Source organism: Argentina silus, assembly GCF_951799395.1.
Source record: "Argentina silus genome assembly, chromosome: 8".
In the NCBI taxonomy this organism is placed as follows: Eukaryota; Metazoa; Chordata; class Actinopteri; order Argentiniformes; family Argentinidae; genus Argentina; species Argentina silus.
Genome location: NC_139662.1, coordinates 16,637,056 through 16,664,042, shown reverse-complemented (window position 1 = coordinate 16,664,042; position 26,987 = coordinate 16,637,056). Strand labels below are relative to the sequence as shown.

The following is a 26,987-nucleotide window of genomic DNA, read 5'->3' as shown; positions in this document are numbered from 1 at the left end:
GTACATAATAACTACAGAGTATTGTTTTAGTTAATAAAACAGCATACAGTGTCTACATGTAAGGGTTAGGCTTATGATAAGACAGTATGATAAGAGATGCTTATGCCCCCAGACAGCATCAGCCTGTAGGGACAGGTTCAGCCCAGAGGCTCAATGGAACATTTCAATATGAAGTTAACAGCCTCTCTAAAGCCATGATAATACAGAGCACAGTCCTTTACACACCAGAACCAGACCGGGCTCCAGGACAGAGCTGACTCTCTGAGCTGGTCCTCCCATGGTTGTGTTACGGTCATGGTCAGCTGTCCCCCAAGCCAGCTCAATGATTATGGTCCTGGTCAGCTGACCACCAAGCCAGCTCCATGGTTATGGTCCTGGTCAGCTGACCCCCAAGCCAGCTCTATGGTTATGGTCCTGGTCAGCTCCATGGTTACGGTCCTGGTCAACTCCATGGTTATGGTCCTGGTCAACTCCATAGTTACGGTCCTGGTCAGCTGTCCCAGCTCCACGGTTCTGTTACGGTCCTGGTCAGCTGTCCCAGCTCCACGGTTCTGTTATGGTCCTGGTCAGCTGTCCCAGCACTTGCTGCAGTCTGTGCTGTCGTTGGTCAGGAGCAGGTAGGAGCTGATGGCTTCTCTCAGACCCTCACTCACCAGGGAATCCTCCTGGCCCTGCACCTTATCAAAGATCATAGACCTACAGAGAGAGAGACAGACAGGCAGACAGGCAAACAAGTTAAGTTAGGTTACCTTTTACCACAATCTCATCTGTCTACCTGTGTTTACCGGTCTACACATGTTTAACTGTCTACCTGACTACATGTGTTTACTTGTCTACCAGTACCTGTCTAAGTTTCTGCCTGTGTTTACTGGTACCTGTCTACCGGTGTCTACCAGTACCTGTCTACTTCTCTCCAGTTGAGGGTGGGCTTCCTGACAGCGACTGGTGTTGGTCCGTTAACCACAGGAACGTTGTTGGATCCTTGGATGAAGCAGGGCTCCCCCAGCAGACAGCACAGCCCATCAGTTACCCCTGTCAACCAACCACAGAGCTCCGTTAGAGCAACACAGCCAATCACAGAGCTCCATTAGAACAACACAGTCAATTAGAGAGCAGTGTTCACTAGGGAGTGTTCTTACCAGAGTAGTGTTCACTAGGTAGTGTTCTTACCAGAGTAGTGTTCCACCATGGCAGCCAGGGTGGGGAAGGTGAGGCCACGGGAGATGAAGTGCCAGCTGTTGTCTAGGCGACGGATACGGTAGTGTCTGATGGAGCCACGGCCACCCTCCTGAGCCTCGCTGATCCGGATGGACAGGGAGTAGCCTCCTACACATAGACACAAGTTTACCTGTATTCACCTGTCCTTACCTACTGTATTTTTTTTTTTTTATGTTGTAGGTGTGTTGTTGGTGTGTGAGCTGACCAGAGTGGGTCTCACTCTCTCGGATCAGAAAGGAGCCATTCTGGTTGTAAGGCAGCAAGAGGAGCTCCTCTGCTTTCTCCCTGCTCAGCCCTTCATACTGCCACCTAGAGGTTGGTGTGGGAAACACAGTGCAGATTAAAATGGAGGCAGAGTAGAGAACAGTCACCTGGATCATTTATCTGTTATTATCATTACATCATTATTTTATTTAAATCTATATTCTTATTCTTCTTATTATGGATAATTATTTCTCACCCGTGGTACACCTTGGCTGTGTGGGTGCTGGGGATGAAGCTCTCTTTACCTGAGGCTGATGACCTCACCTGCCACCACTCCCCCTCGCTACAGATAGACAGACAGTGTATAATTATTATACCAACATGATCATAGTACAGAACACAGCAACATCTCATTGTGTGTGTGTGTGGCCACTAAGAAGGTAATAACAATGGCGTCAGTATACATAACAGTGGTAGTAGTGGAGGTGTCTTAGTATGTAGACAGGTAGACAGGCAGACAGGCAGGTAATGCTGGTCTTAGTATGTAGACAGGTCTTACTCTGCTAGTATGTAGACAGGCAAACAGGTAGACAGGTAGTGGGCGTGTCTTACTCTGCTAGTATGTAGACAGGTAAACAGGCAAACAGGTCTTACTCTACTAGGATGTCGAGTCTCTCTCCCACCCTGATGCTGACCTGGTCTGGTCCTCCTGAGCTGTGCAGAGCCACCACTACAAACCTGCTGCTGTCTGAAACACAAACTACGAACACACACAAACACACACACTCTCCCTGTTCATGGGCCATGTTGATATAGCACACCCTAACCCTTACCCAGTACCTGTCTCACCCCAACCCTTCCCCATTACCTGTCTCACCCCTACCCTTCCCCAGTACCCGTCTCACCCTAACCCAGTACCTGTCTCACCCTACCTCTTCCCCAATACTTGTCTTACCCCAGCCCTTACCCAGTACCTGTCTCACCCCAACCCTTACCCAGTAACTGTACTTGTCTCACCCCAGCCCTTCCCTAGTACCTGTCTCACCCCAACCCTTCCCCAGTACCTGTCTCACCCCAACTCTTACCTAGTACCTGTCTCACCCCAACCCTTACCCGGTAGGATGGCCTCAGTCGGCTCCCCCTGGTCCAGCTGGGCTGCCTGAGCACTGGAACCCCGCGGGGCTTTACTGGGCCTACTGCCCATGACGCCCTGGAACCACCTGGAGACTCTCTGTACCCTCTGGGAGCTCTAACAGAGGGGTCTGTAGTGGATTCTGTAGGCAGGAGGTAAAACAGAGCAGTTTGTTTCGTTACTGAGGTTCAAATGAGTGGAGTTTCACCACTCCTCTGTGATGGTTAGGGCTATGGTTAGCGTTAGGGCTAGGATAGCCTTCTTAGTGTAGGCTACTGTAGTGTGGACTGTCGCTGTATTTCAAAAGACAGACGTTGTACCACCCTCCAGCTGTAGTGTTCTGTCTCACCTGTTCACCCGTCTGCAAAACAACGGGACAGGAAGCAGAACAACGGGGACAGGAAGCAGAAACCTCAATGTTCCAACCACACTTTTGTTGCGACTCTCAGGGGTGCTGGTTGCCACGGCGAGGAAACAATGGGACTTTCATCAGAAAACAGAACATGGTCCACGAGGCCAACCTGACAGCATAAAAATCTGACAACCACACCCTGTCATACCTCCAGATAACAGCACTGTAACACCATCACACTGAAGCTCTGACCCACTACATTCATACAGTGAATGAATGTCTTGGGGTTGATAATGTAACTTCATTGACCCTAGTGCTGCTCTCAATGTGAAGTTTACAATGTAAGGTACATATGTAAGGCTATGTAAGACCGTAGGTCTTCAGCATTTGAAAATAAATCACGATTAAACTGTTTTCCATTGAGTGCCCTCTTATCAACAACCACACGACTGACATGAATGCTTCTCTTTTCCTTGTACAGACCACTCTCTGAAGAGCCTTCTAGTCCTAGACCGAACTCAGCTCAACTGCTTGTCAGAGGTGTGTTCTAGATGTGTTTTAGATGTGTTCTAGTGGTCTAGGTGTGTTCTGATGGTCAAGGTGTATTCTGATAGTCTAGATGTGTTCTAGTGGTTTAGATGTGTCCTAACGGTCTAGATGCGTTCTGATGGTCTAGATGTGTTCGGATGGTCTAGACAGGTTCTAGATGTGTTCTGATAGTCTAGATTGTCTCAGTTAACCATAACCCAGTACCTGTGGACCTGCCCAGTACCAGTGAGATCAGATTGAGGGTTAGGTTTCTACTCACAGCGAAGTGCTGATAGTGCTGGTCCGTCCAGTGAGTTAGGGTTCAGTGTCTGGTGGTGCTGGTCAGTCCCTCATGCTTTAGCTCTGCTGGATGTCAGAACAGAGATGCACTCTCTCACACACTGCTTCTGTCAGGCTGCTTCTCTCTCCCTCACTGCTTCTGTCAGGCTGTTTCAGGCAGGCAGACATGCTGTATGTGAGCTGTTGGTTGTGGCTGAGAGTGTGAACACTAGGATGTTGCTGAGAGTGTGAGAGCTGTTGGATGTTGCTGAGAGTGTGAGTGTGTGTACGCAGGTATGACTGAGTGAGTTTGTAGTTTCCTGCTAGGTCTGAAACTCTGACGTACTACAACTTCCAAGACAGGGAGGAGAGAGAGCGGACGAAAAAAAAGACATGGAGGAGAGAGAGAGAGCAGAAGAAGAAAAGACAGAATGATTCTGTTCGACAATATTTTCTGTCACTGAACATCAATAGAACCCAGTAAGAACCCACAGTACATGTAGAACCCACAGTACATATATGACCCAGTAGAACCCACACAGTACATATAGAACCTAGAAGAACCCACACAGTACATATAGAACCCAGAATAAACCACACAGTACATATAGAACCCAGTAGAACCCACACAGTAAATATAGTACACACATACTAGTGCTTCTGGCACCTATTCTTATAGAAAGTCTCAATGTCATGATTGTGACGTATAGTTGTTTCACTTCCTTCAAACTTGTAAGAGCGTCTTCTGGTGGTGATGTCATGATGTATGGTGATGATGCAATGCTGTAACAACACATCAACCACAGAAAGGTCCAGGCCCCATCATGAACAACTTTAAGCTTTATTTCATAATCAGTACAAATGTTTGAGCTGACAGTAGTAGATCACAGCATCACCACGACAACTCGCCCTGCAGCAGCAGGATCAGTACACACACCCACCAACAACAACGATAAAAACAAAACAAATCCAAAGGTCTATTACACTATTCTTCCTCCCCATCTCTTTCAGAGGGAGACTTTTACAGAACCATTTCTGTCAGTAAATAATAACAATAATAATAATAAAAATGCTCCAGAGAGAAAATGAAGAAAACAACCAGAGAAGACTATCTGGAAACATCTAGACAATCCTACATATTGAACTGTTACTGCACTACAAACTGGCCACTTCATTAAAGTACTGTACTCCAAAAGTAGACACTTCAATTAAAGTACTGTACTTTAGTACATGCCATGGGTTAGTGTTACAAGGGCTAGGCAGGGTCATGGGTTAGAGTTCTTGACATCCAGGAAACCAATTCACAACACAATAGAAACACTCAGAATAAAGCAAGCAAAAAAGGATTTAGTGCAGGAAGGGTGTGTCTGGGTGCGGTGGTGGTGGGGAGAGGAGGGGGGTGGGGGTCGGACCCGAGCCTGTATACTCTCCTCTCTGTCTGACATACTGACCCAAATAGTTGCAATACAAACAGAACTTTACTGTAGAAAAGCCTTTCCTCTTCCACTGGGAGAGATAGTCAAACAGGCTAAAGTTACAAACACTGCTGACTGGTTTACCTGCTGGTTACAGAGAAGCAGGACTGGTTTACCTGCTGGTTACAGAGAGAAGCAGGACTGGTTTACCTGCTGGTTACAGAGAGAAGCAGGACTGGTTTACCTGCTGGTTACAGAGAGAGAAGCAGGACTGGTTTACCTGCTGGTTACAGAGAGAGAAGCAGGACTGGTTTACCTGCTGGTTACAGAGAGAAGCAGGACTGGTTTACCTGCTGGTTACAGAGAGAAGCAGGACTGGTTTACCTGCTGGTTACAGAGAGAAGCAGGACTGGTTTACCTGCTGGTTACAGAGAGAGAAGCAGGACTGGTTTACCCGCTGGTTACAGAGAGAGAAGCAGGACTGGTTTACCTGATTCCCTCCAGCATACCAATACCCTGGGAGAGAGAGAGGGGTCCTCAGCCTGGTATTGTGTGTAGGATTTAGGTGTAGTGTGTAGGCAGTAGGGTATAGGGTGTAGGGTTTAAGGTAGAGTCCTGCTTCGGGTCGGGTAACCATGGTTCTTCGCAGGTAACCAGCTAAAAAACTATTTGGGGGTAGATTTATGCAGATTTTTTGTAAACCGGCGGTTGGGTTGTGGTCCGAATCAAGCAGTTGCGTGTCGGGTTCTGTTCTAATAAATCATTTATTTACCATCAGAACCGCCGGAGAGAGACAGACTGCAGGTTCTGTCCCTCTCATATTTCTGGAAGAAGCAGTAACTTTTGGTATGACAACAACAATGTCACTTTCTCCTTATGCGAGGGTATTGGGTCGGGTTAGGTTCTTGGGGTTCGGGTCGGGTTGCGACCCTGATGTTGGGGTGCAGGTCGGGTAAGATGGCCCCAGGCAGGACTCTAGGTGGGGCTCTAGCAGGACAGCTCCATGGTCTGTGGTCTGGCCTGGCTGTCAGTTGTAGCGCCCTCTAGCTGTGTGGCGGTGCGACTGCGGGGTCCCTCCACTGAGCCAACGCTGGAGGCAGAGTGGGTACGAGAACGCACCAGCCTAGTCATACTGGCAGTAGGCACTGAGAGAAAGAGAGACAGGCAGTGGAAACTTAAGTGTTACAGCCATAGATATATAGTTATACTAGAGATATATAGTTATATTACATACTGTAGATATATATGTATATATTATTATTATATTCCATATAGAGCGTTACATGGCAGGGTAGTATATGTGAGGGAGTGAATGTGGCAGGGCAAGATGCTAGAGATCATTACAGCAGCAACGTTCCCATCCAGGTCAAAGTTCAGAGTGGGCGGGTCTCCAGGGAGAATAATGAAATCTCAGAGGATTGTCTGCCTGCCAACTCAATCTCATTTCATTATTCTCCCAGAGAGCAGGAGATCGACTGATCAGGTCTGAGTGAGGAGGAGATCGACTGATCAGATATGATTCATTTTTGCTGTCAAGGAAAAAATGAATGGAGAGACCAATGACACGAAAGTAGCATGCACTGACACACACACACACACACACACACACACACACACACACACACACACACACACACACACACACACACGAGGGGCATCTGTTCAGAACTGAAAAAAACTAGGCCAACAAGAGACACAGCGATGACGCACATTCTCTCTGACCTCACAATGCCACTACCACATACAGCATGTTAGGGGAGGAGGGAGGGTTTTAGGAGGGGTTTGGGTTAGGGGGTTAGGGTTGAGGTTGGGGGAGGGGTTATTGCTTAAGGGGGGTAATTGCTTTAGAGATGCTTGTGGTCCTGGTACCTGATTCGCTGTTCAAGTGGCTGAGCAGTACATGAGGAACTGTTAGCATTGATGAAGGGAAGGAGGGAGGAAAGGAGAGGAGGGAAGGAAGGAGGACAGGATGGAGGAGTGGAGGGAAGGAAGGAAGAGAGAATGGAAGGAGGGAGGAGAGAAGGAGGGAGGGAGGAGAAGAGGGAAGGACGGAGGGAGGAGAAGAGGGAAGGACGGAGGAAAGGAAGGAGGGGGAAGACGAAGGAAGGAAGGAGAAGAGGAGGGAAGGGAGGAGAGACTGTTAGATTATTGCTCTACCTTTAGAAATAAGGGGGTCAAGGAGGGAGTTTCATTCCAGAAGCTTATAGCTTCAAAAGAACAAGCTGAAGTCTCAGCAAGACTCCAGAGAGAAAGAGAGGGAGAGAGAGAGCGAAAGAGAGAGAAACAACAACTCATACTAATATGAGACTTTCAGTCTGACCTCACTGCCAACCTTAATTCTCCACTATATGAACATGCAAAGCTACGTAGCCATGTTTAATATAATGCCATGATAAGTAGTTTTGTTTAATATGATGCTAAGCTACACAGCTATGTTTACTATGACGCTATGCGAAGTAGCTGTTTAATATAACAACAAAAACATGGGCAAAATTTCTCATGTGAGTACTCTCTGATTGTACTGATCTATTAGCTGGAGTAGGCTACACCTCCCCTTAGAAGTCACCAGTCAAGCTTCTCGATGCTAACAGGAACCATCTCATCTGTGTTAAGTGTATGGGTAACACTCATAACTCAATACATATTCCATATGCTTACTGTCCAATGTCTATATGACAACATAAACAGACTGCTCAGGTTCTCTCTCGCACACACACACACACACACACACACACGTGAGAGTATGTTTAGAAGAAGACCATGCACACCATGCTTCGGGTCAAACTGCTACTTACACACATTATTATGCATCACTGAAAACAGACAAGAGTTAGTTTAGTCAGGAGTAAACTTAGCCTAGTCAGGAGTCTCTATGTGTGTGTGTGTGTGTGTGTGTGTGTGTGTGTGTGTGTGCAGGGGTTCAGATAGAATAAATATTAATTTGTCAATGAAGGGCGAGGTTGAAAAAAATCTTTCACAGTCCATTTTTACATGTTTATCGATCAGGGCTCAATCTGACAGATTTTGGCAACAAAACTCTACTGAACGGTTGCCCAGTCTCTCAACCAATGATCATTAGAGAGAGTTACTCTACAAAGGCAACATTTGCTTAGAAGACATTGCAGAGAAGTTAAAGTGACAGATGAACCACGATTAGAACTCGCTACGTGAAACTAAAATAAAGTGTCACCGCATCGTCAGTAAATAAGGGAAGAAGCAAATCTTCGCTTCCAGCTACAAATTACCTTCACTGCAACATTGCTTAGAATGCAGTAGAATGAACAGAAGCTATGTGGACCAGAGATGACTCTGGTGTCAATCACAACAGCACCAGTGAGGTCACACAGTAAGGCGGGACTAAAACTACAGTAGGCTGATTCTTTGCTGTTTTAATTGTAGTTCCTTCATGCCCAGCATTTCAGTAAATGGACGAAAAATTCTCGGTTAACAGAATCCTTGTGCAAGTGTGTGTGTGCGTGAGCCACAGAGACTTCAGTCAACAGGATATGATGGAGAACAATAACATTAGAACACATGACATACAGCAGATTAGAACATAGCAACATATCAGACATTAAACCATGAACAACACCAAGTAACGTTAGAGGAGAAGGAGGTATAGTGGTGTGTGTGTGTGTGTGTGTGTTTGTGTGTGAGAGATATAGGAGGAGGAGGAGTACTTACTGTATCCCATTCCCTGGACAAAGTATTTGAAGGCCTCGGCCAGTTTTCCAGGCTGTGGAACACAAACGTCATCATCAAACTAATATCAGACAGTAGTAGTTGAACCCAGATCCCTGCTAACAGACAGTAGTAGTTGAACCCCTGCTAGCTCACCTGGACCACCTGAGGAAGACCACCACAGTCCGCCATCTGAAGGGAGGAGAGGGAATGGAGCATGCTCAGTAGAGAGACAGGGCTGTTCTATCACAACACTCCTCTAGCTAGATGTTCTAACTCCACCAGTCCTCTAGCTCGATGTTCTAACTCCACCAGTCCTCTAGCTATAGATGTTCTAACTCCACCAGTCCTCTAGCTCGATGTTCTAACTCCACCAGTCCTCTAGCTCGATGTTCTAACTCCACCAGTCCTCTAGCTATAGATGTTCTAACTCCACCAGTCCTCTAGCTATAGATGTTCTAACTCCACCACTTCAAGCAGAGAGACTGATCTCACCTTCAGCAGAGTGGTCTTGGTGGGGTTTAACCTGGAGTTGCATTCAACCTGTAAACGAGAAGACAGAGTAAAGAACAGGCGTGAAGGAGGGGGGCGGAGTAAAGAACAGGTGTGAAGGAGAGGGCGGAGTAAAGAACAGGTGTGAATGACTCAGGTGTGATGCTCTCCACAGCATGAGCTAGATGAGTTGCCATGGAGACAGAGAGACACCCACCACTGCGTCCACGGCGGGGGACGTGTCTCCGACCACCAGCAAAGAAGGACATCTGGACGGAGAGAGAGGAGGGACACACAGTCATACAACAGCTACTGTAGCAACACACACACACGTAAACATTTTTACATACTTCAATGTGTTCACCGTCTCCTCAGTCAGACCTGGGATGGGCCTCTCAATCTCCAGGTCCCGACGACTGTCAATCAATCAAATCAAATCAAATCAATCAATCAATAGAATAACCCAGCTACACTGTAGCTGATGTGACTGTAGGCTCAGACTTGGAACCATCATCTGGTCAATGTTAGCACCAAATTACGTTTTGCAGACGCTACTTTAAAAGGGATAGTTCACTATTTTACACCTTATAGTCGCAACAACTAGGCTGGTAGACCAAAACGTTATTTGTATCCTCTGGTTAGGGAACATAGTAGGAGTTAGGGTACCTTGTAGGGGTTAGGGGTTAGGGGACATGGTAGGGGTTAGGGGACATGGTTGAGGGTAGGGGTTAGGTGTGTAGTATGTAGGGTGTAGTGTAGTGTGTAGTGTGCAGGGTGTAGTGTACCTGTTGTAGGAGTTGCAGAAGAGGCTCAGATTGTCCTGGTTGATGTCCTGGGCGACGTGAAGCCGATACGTCTGGATGATCTCCTGGTTGTCAGACAGCTCATCCTGAGGACACACATCCACCAGTCAGACAGAGCAGAACACAATAGAACACAGTAAAACCACAGTAGAACACACAGGGTTAGGAGAAAGGGGTCAGGGGTAGGAGATAGGGGTCATGGTTACAGTAGATGTTCACCGTGCTGAAGTGGTGATCCATCACTATGTCCACCAGGTTACTGGTCCAGCCACTCATCTGAAACAACACCAACAAAAACATAATCAACAACAACAACAACAACAACAACAACAATGTGTGTGTGTGTGTGTGTGTGTGCGTATCTCACCTTTGAGGCGGCCCAGTCCATCCAGCCTTTAGCGCAGGGGTCCACATTAATGAGAACCAGTCCCTCCACCAGAGCAGGCTCATTCAACTGAGGAGAGGAGAGAGGGATGAGAAGAGAGGAGAGAGAGAGGAGAGGAGAGGAGAGGAGAGTATCACTCAACTCTTAGCAGCAGACTGAATGACCACCAACCCCTCAGTGTTGATATAGAGGTTCTGGTGTTGCTATGGAAGTTCTGGTGTTGCTATGGAGGTTCTGGTGTTACAATGGAGGTTCTGGTGTTACTATGGGGGTTCTGGTGTTACTATGGAGGTTCTGGTGTTGCTATGGAGGTTCTGGTGTTACTATGGAGGTTCTAGTGTTACTACGGAGGTTCTGGAGCTGAGTGTAAGTGTCTGAGTGTCCCTTGCTGATTGGCTACCAGATGATTATTCCCTCTTAGTAAAGACCTGACTAGTGAGTTATTTCCTGTATGTTTGGTGAGACCCAACTTAGTAAACCACTAGTTTTAAACTAACTAGTAGTCACTAGTGACTTGGTAAGGCCTTCACACAGAGCTGTGAACCCTGGGGACTAAACAGCGGCTGGGGGTCATGTGACAGGATATCATGTGACTTACGGCCAGTCTGGACAGGATGTAGGCTCCAGCTCCAACTCCGATCCCAATCACACTGTTGATCCTGAATACACACAACACAGGAGGTTAGACAGTTTTACCACAATCTTACCTGTCTACAGCTGTCAGGAGAACTTACTTCAGCTGAGTCAGGACAGGCGGGAGCATCTCAGACAGCTCATCCATGGTCGGGTACAGGTACCTGGGACAGACAGACAGGTAAACAGACAGGTAAACAGACAGACAGGCAGACAAACACAGACAGGAGTTATTATTGTGAAGGATCTTACAGCACCAAAGCTGTTTAGTAGTGTGACTGATGATGAGGGTCTTACCCTGTAGGGAAGGTGTGTATGTGTGTGTGAGAGAGGGTCTTACCCTGTAGGGAAGGTGTGTATGTGTGTGTGTGTGTGTGAGGGTCTTACCCTGTAGGGAAGGTGTGTATGTGTGTGTGTGTGTGAGAGGGTCGTACCCTGTAGGGAAGGTGTGTATGTGTGTGTGTGTGTGTGAGGGTCGTACCCTGTAGGGAAGGTGTGTGTGTGTGAGGGTCTTACCCTGTAGGGAAGGTGTGTATGTGTGTGTGTGTGTGTGAGGGTCGTACCCTGTAGGGAAGGTGTGTGTGTGAGGGTCTTACCCTGCAGGGAAGGTGTGTATGTGTGTGTGTGTGAGGGTCTTACCCTGTAGGGAAGGTGTGTATGTGTGTGTGTGAGAGGGTCTTACCCTGTAGGGAAGGTGTGTATGTGTGTGTGTGTGAGGGTCTTACCCTGCAGGGAAGGTGTGTGTGTGAGGGTCTTACCCTGTAGGGAAGGTGTGTATGTGTGTGTGTGAGAGGGTCTTACCCTGTAGGGAAGGTGTGTATGTGTGTGTGTGTGAGGGTCTTACCCTGCAGGGAAGGTGTGTGTGTGAGGGTCTTACCCTGCAGGGAAGGTGTGTATGTGTGTGTGTGTGAGGGTCTTACCCTGCAGGGAAGGGTGGTGCGTTCTCCTGCTGTCCCGGGGCGTCGACGTGGACGACAGCAAAGTGATCAGTGATCTCCTGCATGTCCTCAAAGTTAAACAGGGTGTTGAAGCAGGACTTGTCTGCAGGACACAGACACACACAGGATGACAGAAGCCCCAGGAAGAACCAGTGTTCACGGTAAGTGGGGTTCTACTACTAGTGTAGTGTGTGTGTGCGTGCGTGGTAATGTAGTGTGTGTGTGTGTGTGTGTGTACTCACGGCTCAGGCCGATGTCGTGGTATGTGAGGATGACAGGTCTTTTGCCCTTGGCAACGCCTCTCATCGTCACATGCAGAACGCCATGGAGGGTCTCTATGTCATGCTCCTGCATCCAATCACACGGAAGAGAACAGGGTCAGAACCAATCACACGAGAGCAGCAGCGAGGGTCAGAGGTGTCTTGAGTCAGCAACACTGATGTTCATCCTTTATTGGAGGACAGATACTGATGCTCATCCCTCATTGGAGGACAGATACTGATGCTCATCCCTCATTGGAGGGCCATCACTTCATCGCTTTCAGTTGAATACACTTGTGCATTATGGGATCTTGAGAAGACAACACACACACACACAGACTAGCTAGCTGTTTTAGCCCTTTAGCTGGCTCAGTGTTGATCTGACATCTCTGAGCATCTCAACCGTCCTGACAGGAAACACCTGCTCCATGGTTACTGTCAGGCGGAGGCCCTGTGACGGTGGAGGCCCTGTGACGGAGGATTCCCTAAACCACACATACACCCACTCACGTTCTTTAGAGGGCACCCATTTACTGTGTATGTATGCATGCATGCGTGTGTGTGTGTGTGTGTATGTGTGTGTGTGAGGAGCAGGTGTGTGCTGCAGTGCAACATGGTTGAGGATAGCCCTCTACGACAGCTGCCAACTGTCAAACTCACCCAACAACCTTCCAGTCTCACAACGTCACAACCTTCCAATCTCACAACGTCATGGTTACAAACGTGTGTAGAGCGTAACATTTCAGTGGTAGTCAAGGTAACTGCACACATAGAAGACTGCAATTCAGGGTAGCAGCAGCAGGGGGCGGTACATACCCACTGATGACTACCAGTGGATCTCCCCTTATTCACTGTGCATTCAAACCTGTGCATCGCTGAAGAGACTGAATAACATTGTTGCCACAGATGTGTTATTCCACACTCATGACCTCTAACCCACTGACATGGTGAACCCTAAATCATTGACACGTCAAGTACGTACTATGGATAGACTAGTAATATCCCTCCAAACAATAACCTCTCCACCCCTCCCTCCCTCCCGCCCGCCCACCCACCCCTCCTCCTCCTCTCCAGATTAACAGACCAGGCTGCAGATGTCTAGCCAGGGTTAGGGTTAGTCCTAGCCAGGGACACATGCTGTCTCAATCCTCTACCAGGGTTGCTGAAGGAAGGGATTGGTGTAAAGAGACGCAGTGGAATTACATCCTTTGACGAGGGGTGTATAAGTGCACACTTGGACATCATTAGAACACAGAAAGGGTTTAGCATGACAATCAACAGCAGGGTGTGTGTGAGTGTGTGTGTGTGTGTGTGTGTGTGGGACTCACCTGACAGTCAAAGTCCTGGAAGCTCCGCCCATTCTGGAGAGAGAAGAGATGAGCCTAGATGAGCATCATGTTACATTATCTACCCTTCCCACCCCCCCAACCATCAGAAGGTTCCCCACTAATCCTGTCACCTTGTCCGTGAGGAGGGGCTTAATCTCAGTCAGCTGTACATCCTGGAGCTCATCCATTATAGGCTCTGACGGCTGTCAATCACACCTGAGAGAGAGAGAGAGAGAATAGGAAAGAAAGAAACAGAGAGAATAGGAAAGAAAGAAACAGAGAGAGAGGGGAGAGAGAAAAGACAGAGAAAGAATGAGAGGGAGGGAGGGAGAGAGAGAAGAGGGGGATGTAACATCACATCAGAGTAAAAACAGACTTCCCTGCAGCGCTGTTGCCATGGACACTAACTGAGGCCAACAGAGGGAAACATTGATCACAGAGCATCACTGAATTTGAACACACCACCTAAATGTTAGCCTGCCCAGCTAAAGGGCTTGAACACACCACCACAGTGCCACCACCACCATAGCTAGCCTGCGAAGCTAAAAGGCTTGAACACACCACCACAGTGCTACCCTGCTGAGCTAAAGGGCTTGAACACGCCACCACCACAGTGCTAGCCTGCTAAACTAAAGGGTTTGAACACCACCACCGCCACATTGCTAGCCTGCTAAGATAAAGGGTTTGAACACACCACCACAGTGTACCAACCATAGGGTTAGGCAGGAGGTATAACTCTGTAGAGATGAGGAGAGAGGGTTAGAGAGACAGGTGAAACTGCTAACACATAAAATATTCAACAGCCCCCCTGAAACAGTACATCACTTAACTCAAACCCATCCCTGAGACACACAGACACACACACACAGCAGTAACTTCAGAAACAGTAACTGATGGCAGTAACACACTCCGCATTGCTGGGGTAGCTGCATAGGTGGGGTTGACCACCCACAGAGACTTGACCTCCACAAGGTGTGCTGTGTGTGTGTCAGGCGTGCTGGGGGAGCTGATACATGAGCTCCAGGTCTGGCTCTCCTCTGGTTTCACTTGTCTGCACCTCTCTCTCTGTCTCTCTTTCTACAGACCTACCTTAGACTGTTCTCTCTCTCTCTCTCTCTACACACACCTAGAGTCACAATATACCATGTCCTTATATGCCGACGATATACCTTATTGCCATGGTGTCCATTCAGCCATCGGGACAGCTGTCGCTAATCTCGTGGCCTGGCTGCCATTTATTTGTGTTTGTTTTTAATCCCCGTATTTTGGGAATCTGGGTTAGATAGCTAGCAATCTGCGTTAGACAGCTAGCCACACGAATACTGACTGACTGCCAAATATCTTGTTGTCTAATATAAAAACCCTCCATCATCTCTCTTAGCTAGCTGCTGGTAAGGCGAAGCATCAGAAACTAATGGCACATTATGCTGCAGTCACCTCGTTCGCTAGCTGGGTAAACTTCATAGCAATATCACGTTTGGAACAAACTAGCTAGCTGGTATCAGGTTTCGCACTGTATACACAATTTAACAGGTTATTCAGATTGGTCAGAAACATATTTTACAACTACCGAACGTTAGCTAGCTAATCTCTCTGAAAAATGTGTTAGTTTTTCTTGATTGTGTTTTGTTATGTTGTAATTTTGTATGTGTATTATTGTAAACTGTGTATATGCAGGTGTCCCTTGTAAAAGAGACCTTGGTCTCAATAGGACTCCCGACTAAAATAAATAAATAACTCAGCTAACCAATGGCTGTAGCTCAACGTCTTACAAGTCTTCCTGTTTTAAGAGCTAGTTAGCAGCTAGCTAGAATCTCAACCCAATTAGATATCAACGAGCACCACGCCTGGTTTAAGATGAACATTTAGCTCGTTTGAAACCACAAAACACTCACGTTAAACTGACACAAGATGCATTGGGTTGGATAACGCCAGTGCCAAACCCAAACTGTATGACATTATAGCTGCGTTACTTGGTGGTCGAGTAAAGCTCATCATCCGTTACAAAAATGACAATCATGAACGAGTCGTCTCTTTACTACACACAATTTGCAATCAATAATTTATCCTGTGTGTCATGTTACTCACCCGTTGATTTAGTATAAACCGGCGGAGACAGCTAAGTTAGATGGATGGAAGAGTAGCTGAGTCCGAGTAGGGGGGCAGCGCAGAGTGTCAACTGAACCCACGCTGGTTGTCCTCGCAGGGCGGACCAGTACAGAGACAGCTGGCGCAGAGTTTCATTCAGCGCCCCCTGGCGGTGCAGACTAGCGAGGCCAAGAGACTACAGGTCAGATACCGCTAAAAGGCTGTTTATTGTAATGGTTTTTTTTAGTTTTTAGTTTTTTTTTACAAAAAATAAACTAAATTCCAGTGTTGGCTCTTGGGTAAAACCTATATACAATCTCAACAGTCATATGTTCAATTAGAACATAGTTGAATACAAAAAGGATGTAGAAATGTCTGGTTTAATACCATGGCAGGAACAGTGATCATTATCAACCTTTAAAACACTAGCAAGGCTAGCAAGACATCCGGATAAGGCATGACGACCAGAGGTCATAACTACTTCAGGTGTTAAACACAGAGAGGAGAGGCCAGAAGTTGGAGGTCATAACTACTGTAGTTAGATGCAGAGAGGAGAGGTCAAATATACAAACACACAGGAAGAGTCAGATCTTCATCACCAAAATAACCTGAAATGGTCTGCAAGGGTGGATCTGGCATATGGACTATGGCTCTGACCTCACACTGTGGGGCCATATGTTGCACGCACGCACAGCCTGGACTATGCTGTACCACTACTGCCTAAGTGACAAAGAATAAAAAAAACAGAATGATAAATTAACTTCTTGACAATAAATAAAAGGTAAGAGCAGAGTGCCTGCATGGGAGACTAGGCTCAATCAACCGTATCACTATGGTAACCATATCATGATGGTAACCTGGAGGTGGCGGAACATCCAAAATACAACATCTAAATCAAACAAACATAATGACTGAACTGACAATACAATAATTACACATTCTACAATTTGTTTACAATATTCTCTATAGAGATCAATATAGGCAACGTTGTCTAAAACACAACAGATACATGAAGACAGGAGAGAGAGAACATCCATGGATTCAGGGTGACAACAGGTAAAAACAGGACATTTTATGGCAAATACATTATGAAAATAAATTCCCTTTAGGAAAAAAAAAAGGGGGAAAGTATTTGTAAGACTTATTTCTTATGATCTTAAAACACATCATTAGCAAGCAGATTTATATTTAAAAAAAACCCAAAAAAAAAAACCTTAAGACACAAAAATATGCATCTGAAACTGACAAACTCAAGCCTTAATGCTTTGGCTAGATAATAACTAATCCAACCCTAACCCTAATTATACACATTGGTAGTAGAATCACAGTAGAAAATAGTTCTATATTCTAACTTTCAAGCAATGCTCTAGAAAACAGCTCAATAAAAAAGTTACATAGATTATTATTCAATATAAAAAACAAAGCACATATGATGATATCATTAAAGAGCTGAAAACAGGATGTCCTTATTAGGCCTGGTATTGCTGCAGGACCAGACATGCAGAATCCTTCCTGATGTAGGGCTCCAGCCACCCCTGTGTGTGTGTGTGTGTGTGTGTGTGTGTGTGTGTGTTTGTACAGTATGTCTGGGGCGTGAAGGTCGGTCTCAGTGGCGTCCCCCTGTGGAGCAGAGGGAGATGTGCTGCAAGGTCCCCAGGTCTGAGAGCAACTGTCTGATTCGCTGTTTGAGCTGAGGAAGGCGGGTCAGTGGGTCTGGAGGCTCCAACTCCCCTGCACAGTCTAACCAGCTCTCTAAAACTGAAGAGAAGAGAGGAGGAGAGAGGAGAGGAGGAGAGAGGAGAGGAGGAATAAGTAAACGTTGCTTCTACTGGGTAGTATTCCATTGGATAAGCAAGAATCTCTGTTCTGCCCAGTGATAGTAGTTTTAAAATATATGTGTGTGTGTGTGTGTGTATGTGTGTGTGTGTGTGTGTGTGTGTGTCTCACCGTCTAGCTCCTTCTCTATCAGGTCCATCCTGTGTGTGACGTGGTTCTGGACGGCTTCAATGTGATCCAGCAGATTCACCTGCTGCTGCTGCAGGCGCTGTGAGTGTGTGTCTGTGAGCTGCTGTGCGTGTGTGTCTGTGTGGTGCTGTGTGTGTGTGTGTGTGTCTGTCTCTTCGGTGTCTATGGTGGGCTCTTTCTCCTCCATCTTCACCTCTTCTCCACTCTGTCTCTCCACACACAACTTCTTATAGAGCTGCTCCTCCTAGAATCACACACAACACCATCACACGCTACCAGGTCTGTTAGAACCACAGCTGCTACACTAACAGGTGTGTTAGAACCACAGCTACACTAACAGGTGTGTTAGAACCACAGCTACGTCAACTAGGTGCTAGCGCACAGCGCATATGAGCTTTCGACAATCTTTCTATTGGTTTAATGAAGGCCAAGTTTGACATGTTGGTCCACCAGACCTTTCGCATATTTGGGCGGATGTGTCTGGGAACGAGACTATCCCTGATCAACAGCTGTGACAGAGAGAGGCAGAGCTCACCTTGTTGGACTGAGTCCTGTCCGAGTCCCAGTCCATCTGCAGGTTGCTGGAGTAGATGTTGGTTCTGTGTGTGTCCAGCGGGCCACCATAGCGCTGCTCCAGCTTTAGCAGGTCCTCCAGCTCCGAGGCCCTGCCCCCTCGCGTCTCCACCACCAGCCTCTGCTCTGTCGCTTGGCATGCTGGGTAGTAGGCCCAGGGCTTCTGGTAGCAGTGCTCGCTGATGATGTATGATGTCACACACTCAGAGGAGGCGGAGTCTAGCTTCACACTCCCCACCTCCTGTCTGTCGCACACCGTGGGGGAGGGGCCTCTGCTAGTTTCCGACCCCCCACTCCTCCCAAGCCCCTCCCTCTGCCCCCCAAGCCCCTCCCCACTCCTCCTCAGTCCCTCCCCTTGCCCCCAAGGCTGTTGCCAAAGCTTCAGGTCAGGGTGTGCCTGGGTCCTGCAGGTGGCGATAGAGAGACACACAGTGAAGACTTGAACGCTACACATCTACACATCAATACATCAATACATCTACAACTAATGATTAGCTGCAGAATGTATGTTTATGACTTCAGCCACTCTAGGACTGTATTTTGATCTCTAGGATAGGTTATCATAGAAGACAGTAGGATGGGTTAGGGTTATCATTAGAAGACTGTAGGATGGGTTAGGGTTATCATTAGAAGTAGACTGACTGAAGGATGCTCAGCTTCAGCCGCAGCCCGCTGAGGACCTGGTAGACAGAGTGGGCGTCGGCCAACAGCTGGTGAGTCGCTTGGATCTTCCTCCTGTTCCGGAATGAGTAGTTCTCCTCCACGAATGACAGGCCAAACATGTGACCACTGCTCAGCCAATCATGTTCGTACCAGTAGCGCTGGCTCTCTCTCTGGGCTGGGAGGATAAACAACACACATTTTTACATTTTACACACACACACACACACACACACACACACACACACACACACACACACACACACACACACACACACACACACACACACGGAAACAGGAACTAGGTGACAGGAAGAAAACAATTCGATACTTAAATACACACACACACACACACACACACACACAGACACACACAGACACACACAGACACACACAGACACACACAGACACACACACACACCTGGAAACAGGAACTAGGTGAGAGGAAGAAAACTATTTGAATCTTAAATATTGTGCCAACAGAAAGGAAATAATAATCACAAATATTTATTTGGATCAATAACTGTAATAGGAAGGAAATGATAACAAAAGTAGCAATCTATTTCTCCGATCAGTAACTGTAATATTATTACTCAAATTGGAACAGTAACTCCACTACATAACTCGCTACTGTAAGGTGTTTCCTTTGCTGACCTGGTGTCTCTCTGCAGACGTAGCAGCTGTAGGTCTCAGGGACGTCATCCTCACACAGGCCCATACAGGCACCATGCTGCCAGCACAGACACTCCTCACACTGGGGAGACAGACAACATTACAGCACAGCTACACCGGTCACACACACACACACCACACAGTAACATCATCACCATGTTCTCTGTTCACCTGAATCATGAAGTCGTTTTCCTCCTCCACATCACACACACACTGCACCACATCCGAGTCCTCCGTCGCCATGGCTACAGTCTGCCCCATCAAGGGCGTGGTCCCGTCCATGGACTCCTCGCTCCACCCAGCGCTGACCGTTGACAAATCACTGTCGTCTGTTTAGAAAGGAGGGGCCAGTGGTTGGTCCACCTCTGTGTGGGACTAGAACCTGACTATGCTAAACATTAGCATTAGCTACTATGCACTCATGCCACCGCTAGCTGCTTGAAGTAGCTGAACATTAGCTAAAGAGGCAGGACCAAAACATTAAACAGGACCTCCAGTCTGAATATAGGAGGGAGGTGAGTTTTATTAAAAAGAGAACAGTGTGTGTGAACTTACCCTCTGGCTCCCCCTGGTGGTGGTAGTGTTTGTGTTGGAGGGGCAGGAGGAGGCTGGTGTTGGACTGAGGAGGGCTGAGAAGGTTCTCCTCCATATTGTCCTTCTCTGTTAGGAACAACAGGGTTAGAGGGTAACCACAATCTCTCCCTCCCTCCCTCCCTTCCGCCACTCTCCTTCCCTCCTCTCCTTACCTGATGTCCTCTTCATCACCTTCTTCTTCAGTTTGATACGGAGGAAGTTTCTGTCTTTCATCTTCAGCCCTGCAGGACACAAGCCCAGAGCCAGGTAACTATGGTAACGTGATTATATAATAATAGCACACGGGGGCCTCAGATATGGAACCTTCAAGCACTAAATGTTTCCCTAAAGACTGCCTTGGTGCCCAAACTGTGTTAATCCAACATGGTTCACAAGTAGACTGCTAAAGACCGATTCGATTCTGCCCAGGAGAAGAACCAACAGAGCTGTTCTGGTCCTGCGCACCTGTTCTGTCCCCGCCCACCTGTGATAGTAACGGCCACTTATGCTGTTACCACCCACCTGTTCTGGCACCGCTCACCTGCCATGGCCCTGCCCATATGTTATGGTACCGCCACCTGTTCTGGCCCTGCCCTCACACAGGTTCAAGAATGGATGAAACATTATAGCTAAACGTTTTATGGTCTCCCCACAGTTATGCTCTCGTGGGGAGTTCTAAAGGTAAAACACATAATTGCAAGGGGAGAGTAGGTGGAGGAGGTCTGATAAAATAAAAATAACAAAATATATTTATATGTATAAATGGTAACAGGAGGTGTGACAATACCTATCTTCACGGCGCTCGAGTCCCTGTCGACTTGGGTGTTATTGTTGTTGTTGTTGGTGTGTTGGTTCTCCTTCCTCCTCTCGCTCATAGAGCTCCGGCGGTGAGGATGAGGAGTCGACCCTGACACCCTGCGCCTCCTCCTCCTCCTCGACGTCTCCTGGCCTCCATCTGTCTGTCTGTCTGCAGCCTGACTGTCTGCAGCCTGCCTGTCTGCCGCGTAGGGGCTGTCTGCAGCATAGGGGCTGTCTGCGTGGTAGTACTTGATGTGGTAGTGGAGCAGAGCAGCCTTCCTGAAGGACTTGTCACAGTCATCAGACGGACACTTGTAAGGGTTGTGGTCCAGATCAATGGACAGGATGGGAGGAGGCTGCTTCTTTATCACTCTGTACACTGAGAGAGACACACACACACACATCATTTTGCTGGACAATGTGTGTGTGTGTGTGTGTGTGTGTGTGTGTGTGTGTGTGTGTGTGTTTGTTTGTGTGTGTGTGTGTACTCACAGGGCTCTCTGCTGTACTTGTGTGTGGTGGGCAGGTGGACTTGGCGCTTCAGAATTGCTTCTGCAGAGACAGTAGATCAGATCATCAGGGGAGATTAGTGCATCTCAGTCACACAGCTCTGATCACAACTGTCGAAAATGATGTCACTGAAATGATCTTTCTAGCTCACCAAGTTTCCCTCACATAAACAACAACAAACTCCCCCTCTCCCCCTCTAGAACATCTTCAAAAGATCTCCATCTCCTGCTCTGACTCCATTACCTATGTCTGTCTGGGCCTCTGTGGATGGAGTCTGGGAGGAGCTTAACGCTGGGGATGCTGGGACGGAGTCTGATCTGGCCGGCTGAGTCTGGGATTGACTACTTCTGTCTGCTGGGGGAAAGACAACAAGGACAGGAGTTATCATATTTATATAAACAAAGGCCAGTGTAGACATAACAGGGTCAGAAAGAACAGGTACAGAATAGATTGAAGGTTAGGTTTAGATAGTTATGCAGGGAGAGATCAAGGTCTCTTTTACAGGTGTGACCTGTTTACAATACAAACATGATTACAAAACAACTTGGTTTAAGGGATTAAGTGCTCCAACCTCAGTCTACCCTGACAATCATTCCATGTCTGAGGAGCACAGTAGCTAATTATCAAGCTCTGAGAGCATGTCTGATCACCACGAGGTCACCATAAAAGCAATTATGTGAGGTAAAATGGGAGTTTTAAAATAACTGCTTTATATACAAATAAAATCCAATGATAAGCCCTTCTCAAAGTCAAAGACTCCCAACCCACAGACTGATACACAAGACAATGGTGGGCACAGAAACTATCCCTGGAGATGAAGATGATCTATCCAAATGACAAGGTACTGATAGTGAGGGTTCAATTTGGGCTCCTTTCAGGGTACACATATGCAGTCCATTGTAATCAATATAAGTACTTCGAGAGAAAAACATAAGTTTACTTTTGTCCTTATTTAGCACCAGAGTGAGATCAATAAGCAGTTTCTGATTAGAATTAAAAACCTTGCTTAAGGTCAAAAATAGCCTGCTGAACTGAGGGGGCACAGGAGCAGACAACAATATCATCAGCATAAAGACACAATTTTAGGGACAAACCAACATTATTAATGTAAAAGTTAAACAACAGTGGCCCTAGAATCGAACCTTGCAGAACACCTTTATTAACATTGAGAAAACTAGACTGAGAGAGAGAGAGTGTGTGTGTGTGTGTGTGTGTGTGTGTGTGGTTGATTCATACCTTTGCTTGTGTCAGGTCTCTTCCTCTTGGGCTGAGTCGTCTGTGTTGCAGGCCACACCCTCCTCTTCCTCAGCTCTGGCCTGTTGCTAGGCAGATTCTGGCTCTTCTCTGTCTGTCTGTCTTCTTTTACCTCCTCCCCTCCTCCCTCAGCCACTGGCTGCTCTCCCCCTCCTCTCACACCCCCCTCCTTCACCATCTTCTTTCCACCAGTTTCAACACTGCCACTCTGACTTCTGTCCTGTTTATCTCTCCCTTCCTCTTCATGTTTCTCACTCTCTCCATCCAGGTTGGATGTGCTGTTCCTGGGTTCACTACTCTCTTTCTCCTTCCTCCTCCCTCCTCTCTCTCTTCTCCATTCACTCTCTACCTTCTTGTAAGGCTTTACTTTGGTTTCCTTAACAGTCTTCACCACTCCATCAAAGAACCTCACTGTGTAGGAATCTGAGGAGAGACAGAGAGAGAGAGAGAGAGCAAGAGAGCAAGAGAGAACAAGAGAGAAAAGCATGTTATCCTCCCAACATGAGGACAGTCAAGTGTAGTTAGTGTGTAGGGTGCAGGGCTAGTGTGTAGGGTGTAGGACCCACCATCCTTCCTGACTTCCTGGATGTTGGCAGGGTAGAAGCGACCATCGGACCAGCAGGCCAGGACCTTCTCCTTCACCTTGAATGCCTGTCACACACACAGCACTGGTTACTATGGTTACAATAACAGCATGTCAGATGTGCACGCATGCACACGTGTGTGTGTGTGCGTGTGGGCATGCGTTCTGTATGTGTGTGTTTGTGTATGTATGTGTGTTTGAGGTGTGTATATGTGCGTGTGTGTGAGTATTTATGTGTGTGACATTACTGGTTACTATGCATTCTACAGTGTGTGTGTGTGTGTGTTTGTGTGAGACGTTATGTGTGTTTCTTACTGGGGCAGGGCTTCTGTCCTGAAGCCCCTCCCTCCTGAGCTGGATGTGTTCCAGAGACCTGAGGTACGGGCTCGTCCAATCAAACCACTCGTCATAACGATGGCTCCACTGGCGGTAGTGGACCAGGACCTTCTCAGCCTCGCAGTCAACCTTTTCTATAGTGGCCGTATACCTGGATGGAGGGAGGGAGGAGGAGGGGGAGTGAAGGTGGGATGGAGGGAGGAGAAGGAAGACGGAGGGAGGGGGGAAGAAGGAGATTATATGATATTCAGTAAGGCAGATGTAACTTAATGGTAGGTTAGTGATGGAGTTACTACTGGTTTAGTACTGACAAGTTCTACAGGCTAGAGAGTAGCTGGTTAGTAGCTAGTTAATAGCTGGTTAGTAGTTAGTTAGTAGCTAGTTAGTGACACTGACCAGTTCTTCTGGATGTCTCTGGCCTCCAGCTGAGCTCCGACCTCAAAGGTGATCCCTTGTCTGTGGGCTGGAGTCTTCGTCATCCTGGACACGCCCACACACCCACCTGACAGACAGCATCACCACATCAACCCCTTTATACATCACTCAACCAAGTGCAATAGAAACAGACATTTCGAACCCCAAAGCAAAGCAGGACACAAACATAATAAACTCATAACTGTATGAAGCCATTTGGTTGTGTTGAAGCAGTGTGTTCAATGTTTTCCTAATGCATACGGTTACACCGTAACATAACATAAGGGCTGAGAAATAATATTCCTAATCCACTAATCAGACACACACACACACACACACACACACACACACACACACACACACAGTCAGCAACATTACATGTTCATGACGTCAACAACATGACCAGGCAGTGACAGCTGAAGGGACGCAAATGGCGTGCGATGTCTGTTGTGTACGTTCTGAAACTGTCAAATAAACACTTCAATGACGTGAAACAGCTGAAGGAGACGTTACAACACGTGTATCGATTACAGGTCAAATGATAACAAATCGATAACAACAATGAGGCATACGAGACTGCTAGATTTTATCTAACATTTTTGACAGTTAGCAGGATGAATGGCCACGCGAAGCGCAGCATGTTTGAGAAGAAACAAGAAGTACTCTTTTCTGTTTTGCTTCACAAAATCTCTTTGAATCAGTTTGGGTCATCAGTGAACGTAACTCTGAACTGTTATGGAATCATTTATAATTTTGTCAAAACAATAAACAGCAGTTCCTCTGTCCGCGCGTCGCTGCCGCCGCCGAAATCAAATGAGCTGATTGGATAGAAGCTAGTGACAGACGCCGATGTAAACGTTTCATTGGACGTCACAACTGTCAATCAACAGTTAACTTAGCGGCCTCGTCTAGGCCGTTTGTACAGCACTAGCTATCGGACTACAGCTCGAGAACTTAAACACCTACTTCACCGGAGAATCACAACAGGAGAGGAGTTGACACGTACAGGAAGAACAACATACAAACCAGTTACTAAATAAATTGTGCTTTAGTTTGGCGTCGCAACTTTTACAAAACAAATCACTTAAATCCTCATATCTGATTGACGATATGACTGCGCACACTGCACGCGTGTGGAAGTCTCAAGTTCACAGAAGCATCATCAAAAGCAGTAAAAACACTTTCGAGTTCTACATTCTAAATTAAACACATCCTAAAACATTATAACAGTTTAGTCACCTCGCGCGGCTTGTTGTTTCTCCTCGTGGGTGACGTATGCACTTCGCAGACACAAGTCCTTCAGCTGGGAAACGTGCTTGCGCTCCTGTAAACACGGAGAGCTCGGCCTCCGAAACCATACACATCTGCGCATGCGCTGTTACTACAGCTAGAATGTTCTTCGAAGATAAAAAATATGTTTTAATGGTCGCATCAAGAGGGTTTATGTATCCATTTCAAACCTGTGATTGATTCGGTAGGTACAGACAGAGAGACACACATAGAGAGAGAGAGAGAACCTTGTTTTACCAAAAGTTCAGAACTGTAACATTACAGCACTTTAACATGATGTAAATATGTAAACGGTGCGTTACCGTCTTTATCCACCAGCAGGCAGTATAGCCCAGAGAATGGCTGGAGCATAGCTGTATAACCGCTGTGAGACAGTACCAGATTCATTTTATGAATTTGGTATTTGCCAGTGATATTTTTTCAAAACGTTTGTAACATTCTATAAAGGAACATTACTTCCTGTAAATATAACGCATTTGTTACATATGACTGCTTATTGTGTGTGTCTGTGTGTAGCATTGTCAGTAGCATACAGTATTACATTTACATTTTTGATATTTAGCAGACGCCTTTATCCAAAGCAACTTAGAACAAATACATTTGTCTAAGTAAGTGAATCATCTATCTATTAGTCATCATAAGAAAAATAAATCTATGCTAGGACCTGGGGCCATTGGCAGTCACAATGCTAGATGAAGTAAGAATTAATTCTTTAATTTTTTATTTTTTTATTTACAGTAGATAAACTATACAGGGGGTAGTGAGGATGAACAGGTCTTTAGGAGGGACAGTTAAGATGTAGCCTGAAGAGATGGGTCTTCAATCTACGGCGGAAGACCGTTAGTGACTCTGCAGTCCTGACAGCAGTGGGAAGCTCGTTCCACCAGCAGGGCGCCAGGACAGTGAAAAGCCGTGACCGAGTAGCACGACTGCTGCATCCACGTAGATTCAGCGGTGTCAGGGGGCCAGCCAAGGTGGAAGAGCAGAGTGATCTGGCAGGGGGTTTGGACTGACCATTGCTTGCAAGTAGGGAGGGGCTGTTCCCTTTGCCGCCCAGTAGGAGAGCACCAGGGTCTTGAATCTGATGCAAGCTGCTACCGGGAGCCAGTGAAGGGTGTGAAGAAGGGTGGTGACATGGGAGAACTTGGGGAGATTGAACACCAGATGGGCGGCAGCATTCTGGATGAGCTGCAGAGGTCTAATGGCTGAGGCGGGGAGCCTGGCCAAGAGTGCGTTGCAATAGTCAAGGCGGGACATCACAAGTGTCTGGACCAAGAGTTCTGCTGCCTCTCTCGTGAGGGATGGACGTATCCTTCTGATGTTGTAGAGGAAGAATCTACAGGAGCGTGCTGTCACTGTGATGTTCGCCTTGCAGGATAAGTGGTTGTCAAGGATCACCCCAAGATTCTTGGCTGTTTGGGAGGAGGTCAGAGAAGTCTTGGAGAGGGCAGGCTTTCCCAGGGAGGAAGAGCAGCTCAGTCTTGTTAAGGTTGAGCTTGAGGTGGTGGGCTGACATCCAAGCAGAAATGTCTGCAAGATACGTAGAGACACGTGTTTTCCACCTGTGAGTCAGAGGGGGGGAAAAGAGAAAGAGTTGAGTGTCATCTGCGTATCAGTGGTAGG

General features: G+C 47.0%; 3 protein-coding genes across 8 annotated transcripts in view; all 3 read right to left on the bottom strand.

Moving 5' to 3' along the window:
* The window catches only part of LOC310808488 (src-like-adapter 2), a 4,020-nt gene extending 34 nt beyond the window's left edge, over positions 1 to 3,986 (bottom strand). The window contains exons 1-9 of one of the 2 annotated variants that reach the window (XM_083675419.1): positions 3,715 to 3,986; positions 2,904 to 3,008; positions 2,536 to 2,696; positions 2,077 to 2,182; positions 1,679 to 1,765; positions 1,424 to 1,527; positions 1,171 to 1,326; positions 900 to 1,032; positions 1 to 696 (exon numbers count right to left, since the gene is read on the bottom strand). The exon at positions 1 to 696 is cut by the window's left edge and continues 34 nt beyond it. In XM_083675419.1, coding sequence (XP_083531545.1) covers positions 567 to 696; positions 900 to 1,032; positions 1,171 to 1,326; positions 1,424 to 1,527; positions 1,679 to 1,765; positions 2,077 to 2,182; positions 2,536 to 2,626 — 807 coding nt within the window. In that variant the 5' untranslated portion in view covers positions 2,627 to 2,696; positions 2,904 to 3,008; positions 3,715 to 3,986 and the 3' untranslated portion in view covers positions 1 to 566. The remainder of the gene's footprint in view (positions 697 to 899; positions 1,033 to 1,170; positions 1,327 to 1,423; positions 1,528 to 1,678; positions 1,766 to 2,076; positions 2,183 to 2,535; positions 2,697 to 2,903; positions 3,009 to 3,714) is intronic. The other variant, XM_083675420.1, reaches the window with a different exon arrangement.
* A 554-nt stretch (positions 3,987 to 4,540) lies between these two features.
* LOC310808461 (protein NDRG3-like) lies at positions 4,541 to 15,858 on the bottom strand. Of its 3 annotated transcripts, XM_083675375.1 has the most exons (18): positions 15,737 to 15,820; positions 14,360 to 14,385; positions 13,780 to 13,864; positions 13,649 to 13,681; positions 12,303 to 12,408; positions 12,043 to 12,163; positions 11,224 to 11,286; positions 11,088 to 11,148; positions 10,472 to 10,558; positions 10,324 to 10,380; positions 10,087 to 10,190; positions 9,652 to 9,717; positions 9,519 to 9,570; positions 9,305 to 9,352; positions 8,966 to 9,001; positions 8,813 to 8,864; positions 6,998 to 7,036; positions 4,541 to 6,273 (listed from the first exon to the last, which is right to left on the bottom strand). In XM_083675375.1, the coding sequence occupies exons 3-18, from the start codon at positions 13,834 to 13,836 to the stop codon at positions 6,116 to 6,118; spliced, it is 1,140 nt and encodes a 379-aa protein (XP_083531501.1). In that variant the 5' UTR covers positions 13,837 to 13,864; positions 14,360 to 14,385; positions 15,737 to 15,820; the 3' UTR covers positions 4,541 to 6,115. The 3 variants fall into 3 exon arrangements, with proteins under 3 accessions (XP_083531501.1, XP_083531500.1, XP_083531502.1); XM_083675374.1 differs by lacking the exon at positions 14,360 to 14,385 and having other exon boundaries at positions 15,737 to 15,858; XM_083675376.1 differs by lacking the exons at positions 6,998 to 7,036; positions 14,360 to 14,385 and having other exon boundaries at positions 15,737 to 15,858.
* A 103-nt stretch (positions 15,859 to 15,961) lies between these two features.
* LOC310808533 (PHD finger protein 20-like) lies at positions 15,962 to 25,410 on the bottom strand. Of its 3 annotated transcripts, none has more exons than XM_083675484.1 (16): positions 25,314 to 25,410; positions 24,057 to 24,162; positions 23,640 to 23,811; positions 23,308 to 23,392; positions 22,724 to 23,164; positions 21,731 to 21,841; positions 21,470 to 21,529; positions 20,967 to 21,356; positions 20,353 to 20,421; positions 20,162 to 20,266; positions 19,778 to 19,935; positions 19,589 to 19,688; positions 18,917 to 19,112; positions 18,237 to 18,678; positions 17,684 to 17,945; positions 15,962 to 17,494 (listed from the first exon to the last, which is right to left on the bottom strand). In XM_083675484.1, exons 2-16 carry the CDS (start codon positions 24,137 to 24,139, stop codon positions 17,343 to 17,345), a joined length of 2,826 nt encoding a protein of 941 aa, XP_083531610.1. In that variant the 5' UTR covers positions 24,140 to 24,162; positions 25,314 to 25,410; the 3' UTR covers positions 15,962 to 17,342. The 3 variants fall into 3 exon arrangements, with proteins under 3 accessions (XP_083531610.1, XP_083531612.1, XP_083531611.1); XM_083675486.1 differs by having other exon boundaries at positions 18,237 to 18,453; XM_083675485.1 differs by having other exon boundaries at positions 21,731 to 21,838.
* Between the last annotated feature and the right edge of the window lie 1,577 nt (positions 25,411 to 26,987).

Bases quoted from the DNA above. Each gene is read 5' to 3' on its own strand.
- LOC310808533 (XM_083675484.1), bottom strand. From the start codon at position 24,139: ATGACGAAGACTCCAGCCCACAGACAAGGGATCACCTTTGAGGTCGGA. The intron at 21,530-21,730 runs GTAATGGAGTCA...CTGTCTCTGCAG, and splicing joins AGAGGCCCAGACAGACATAG to AAGCAATTCTGAAGCGCCAA. The intron at 17,946-18,236 runs GTGAGCTCTGCC...GTGTGATTCTAG, and splicing joins ACAGGACTCAGTCCAACAAG to GAGGAGCAGCTCTATAAGAA.
- LOC310808461 (XM_083675374.1), bottom strand. From the start codon at position 13,836: ATGGATGAGCTCCAGGATGTACAGCTGACTGAGATTAAGCCCCTCCTC. The intron at 11,287-12,042 runs GTAAGACCCTCA...TGTCTGTCCCAG, and splicing joins GCACCACCCTTCCCTGCAGG to GTACCTGTACCCGACCATGG. The intron at 10,381-10,471 runs GTGAGATACGCA...GTGTTGTTTCAG, and splicing joins TGGACTGGGCCGCCTCAAAG to ATGAGTGGCTGGACCAGTAA.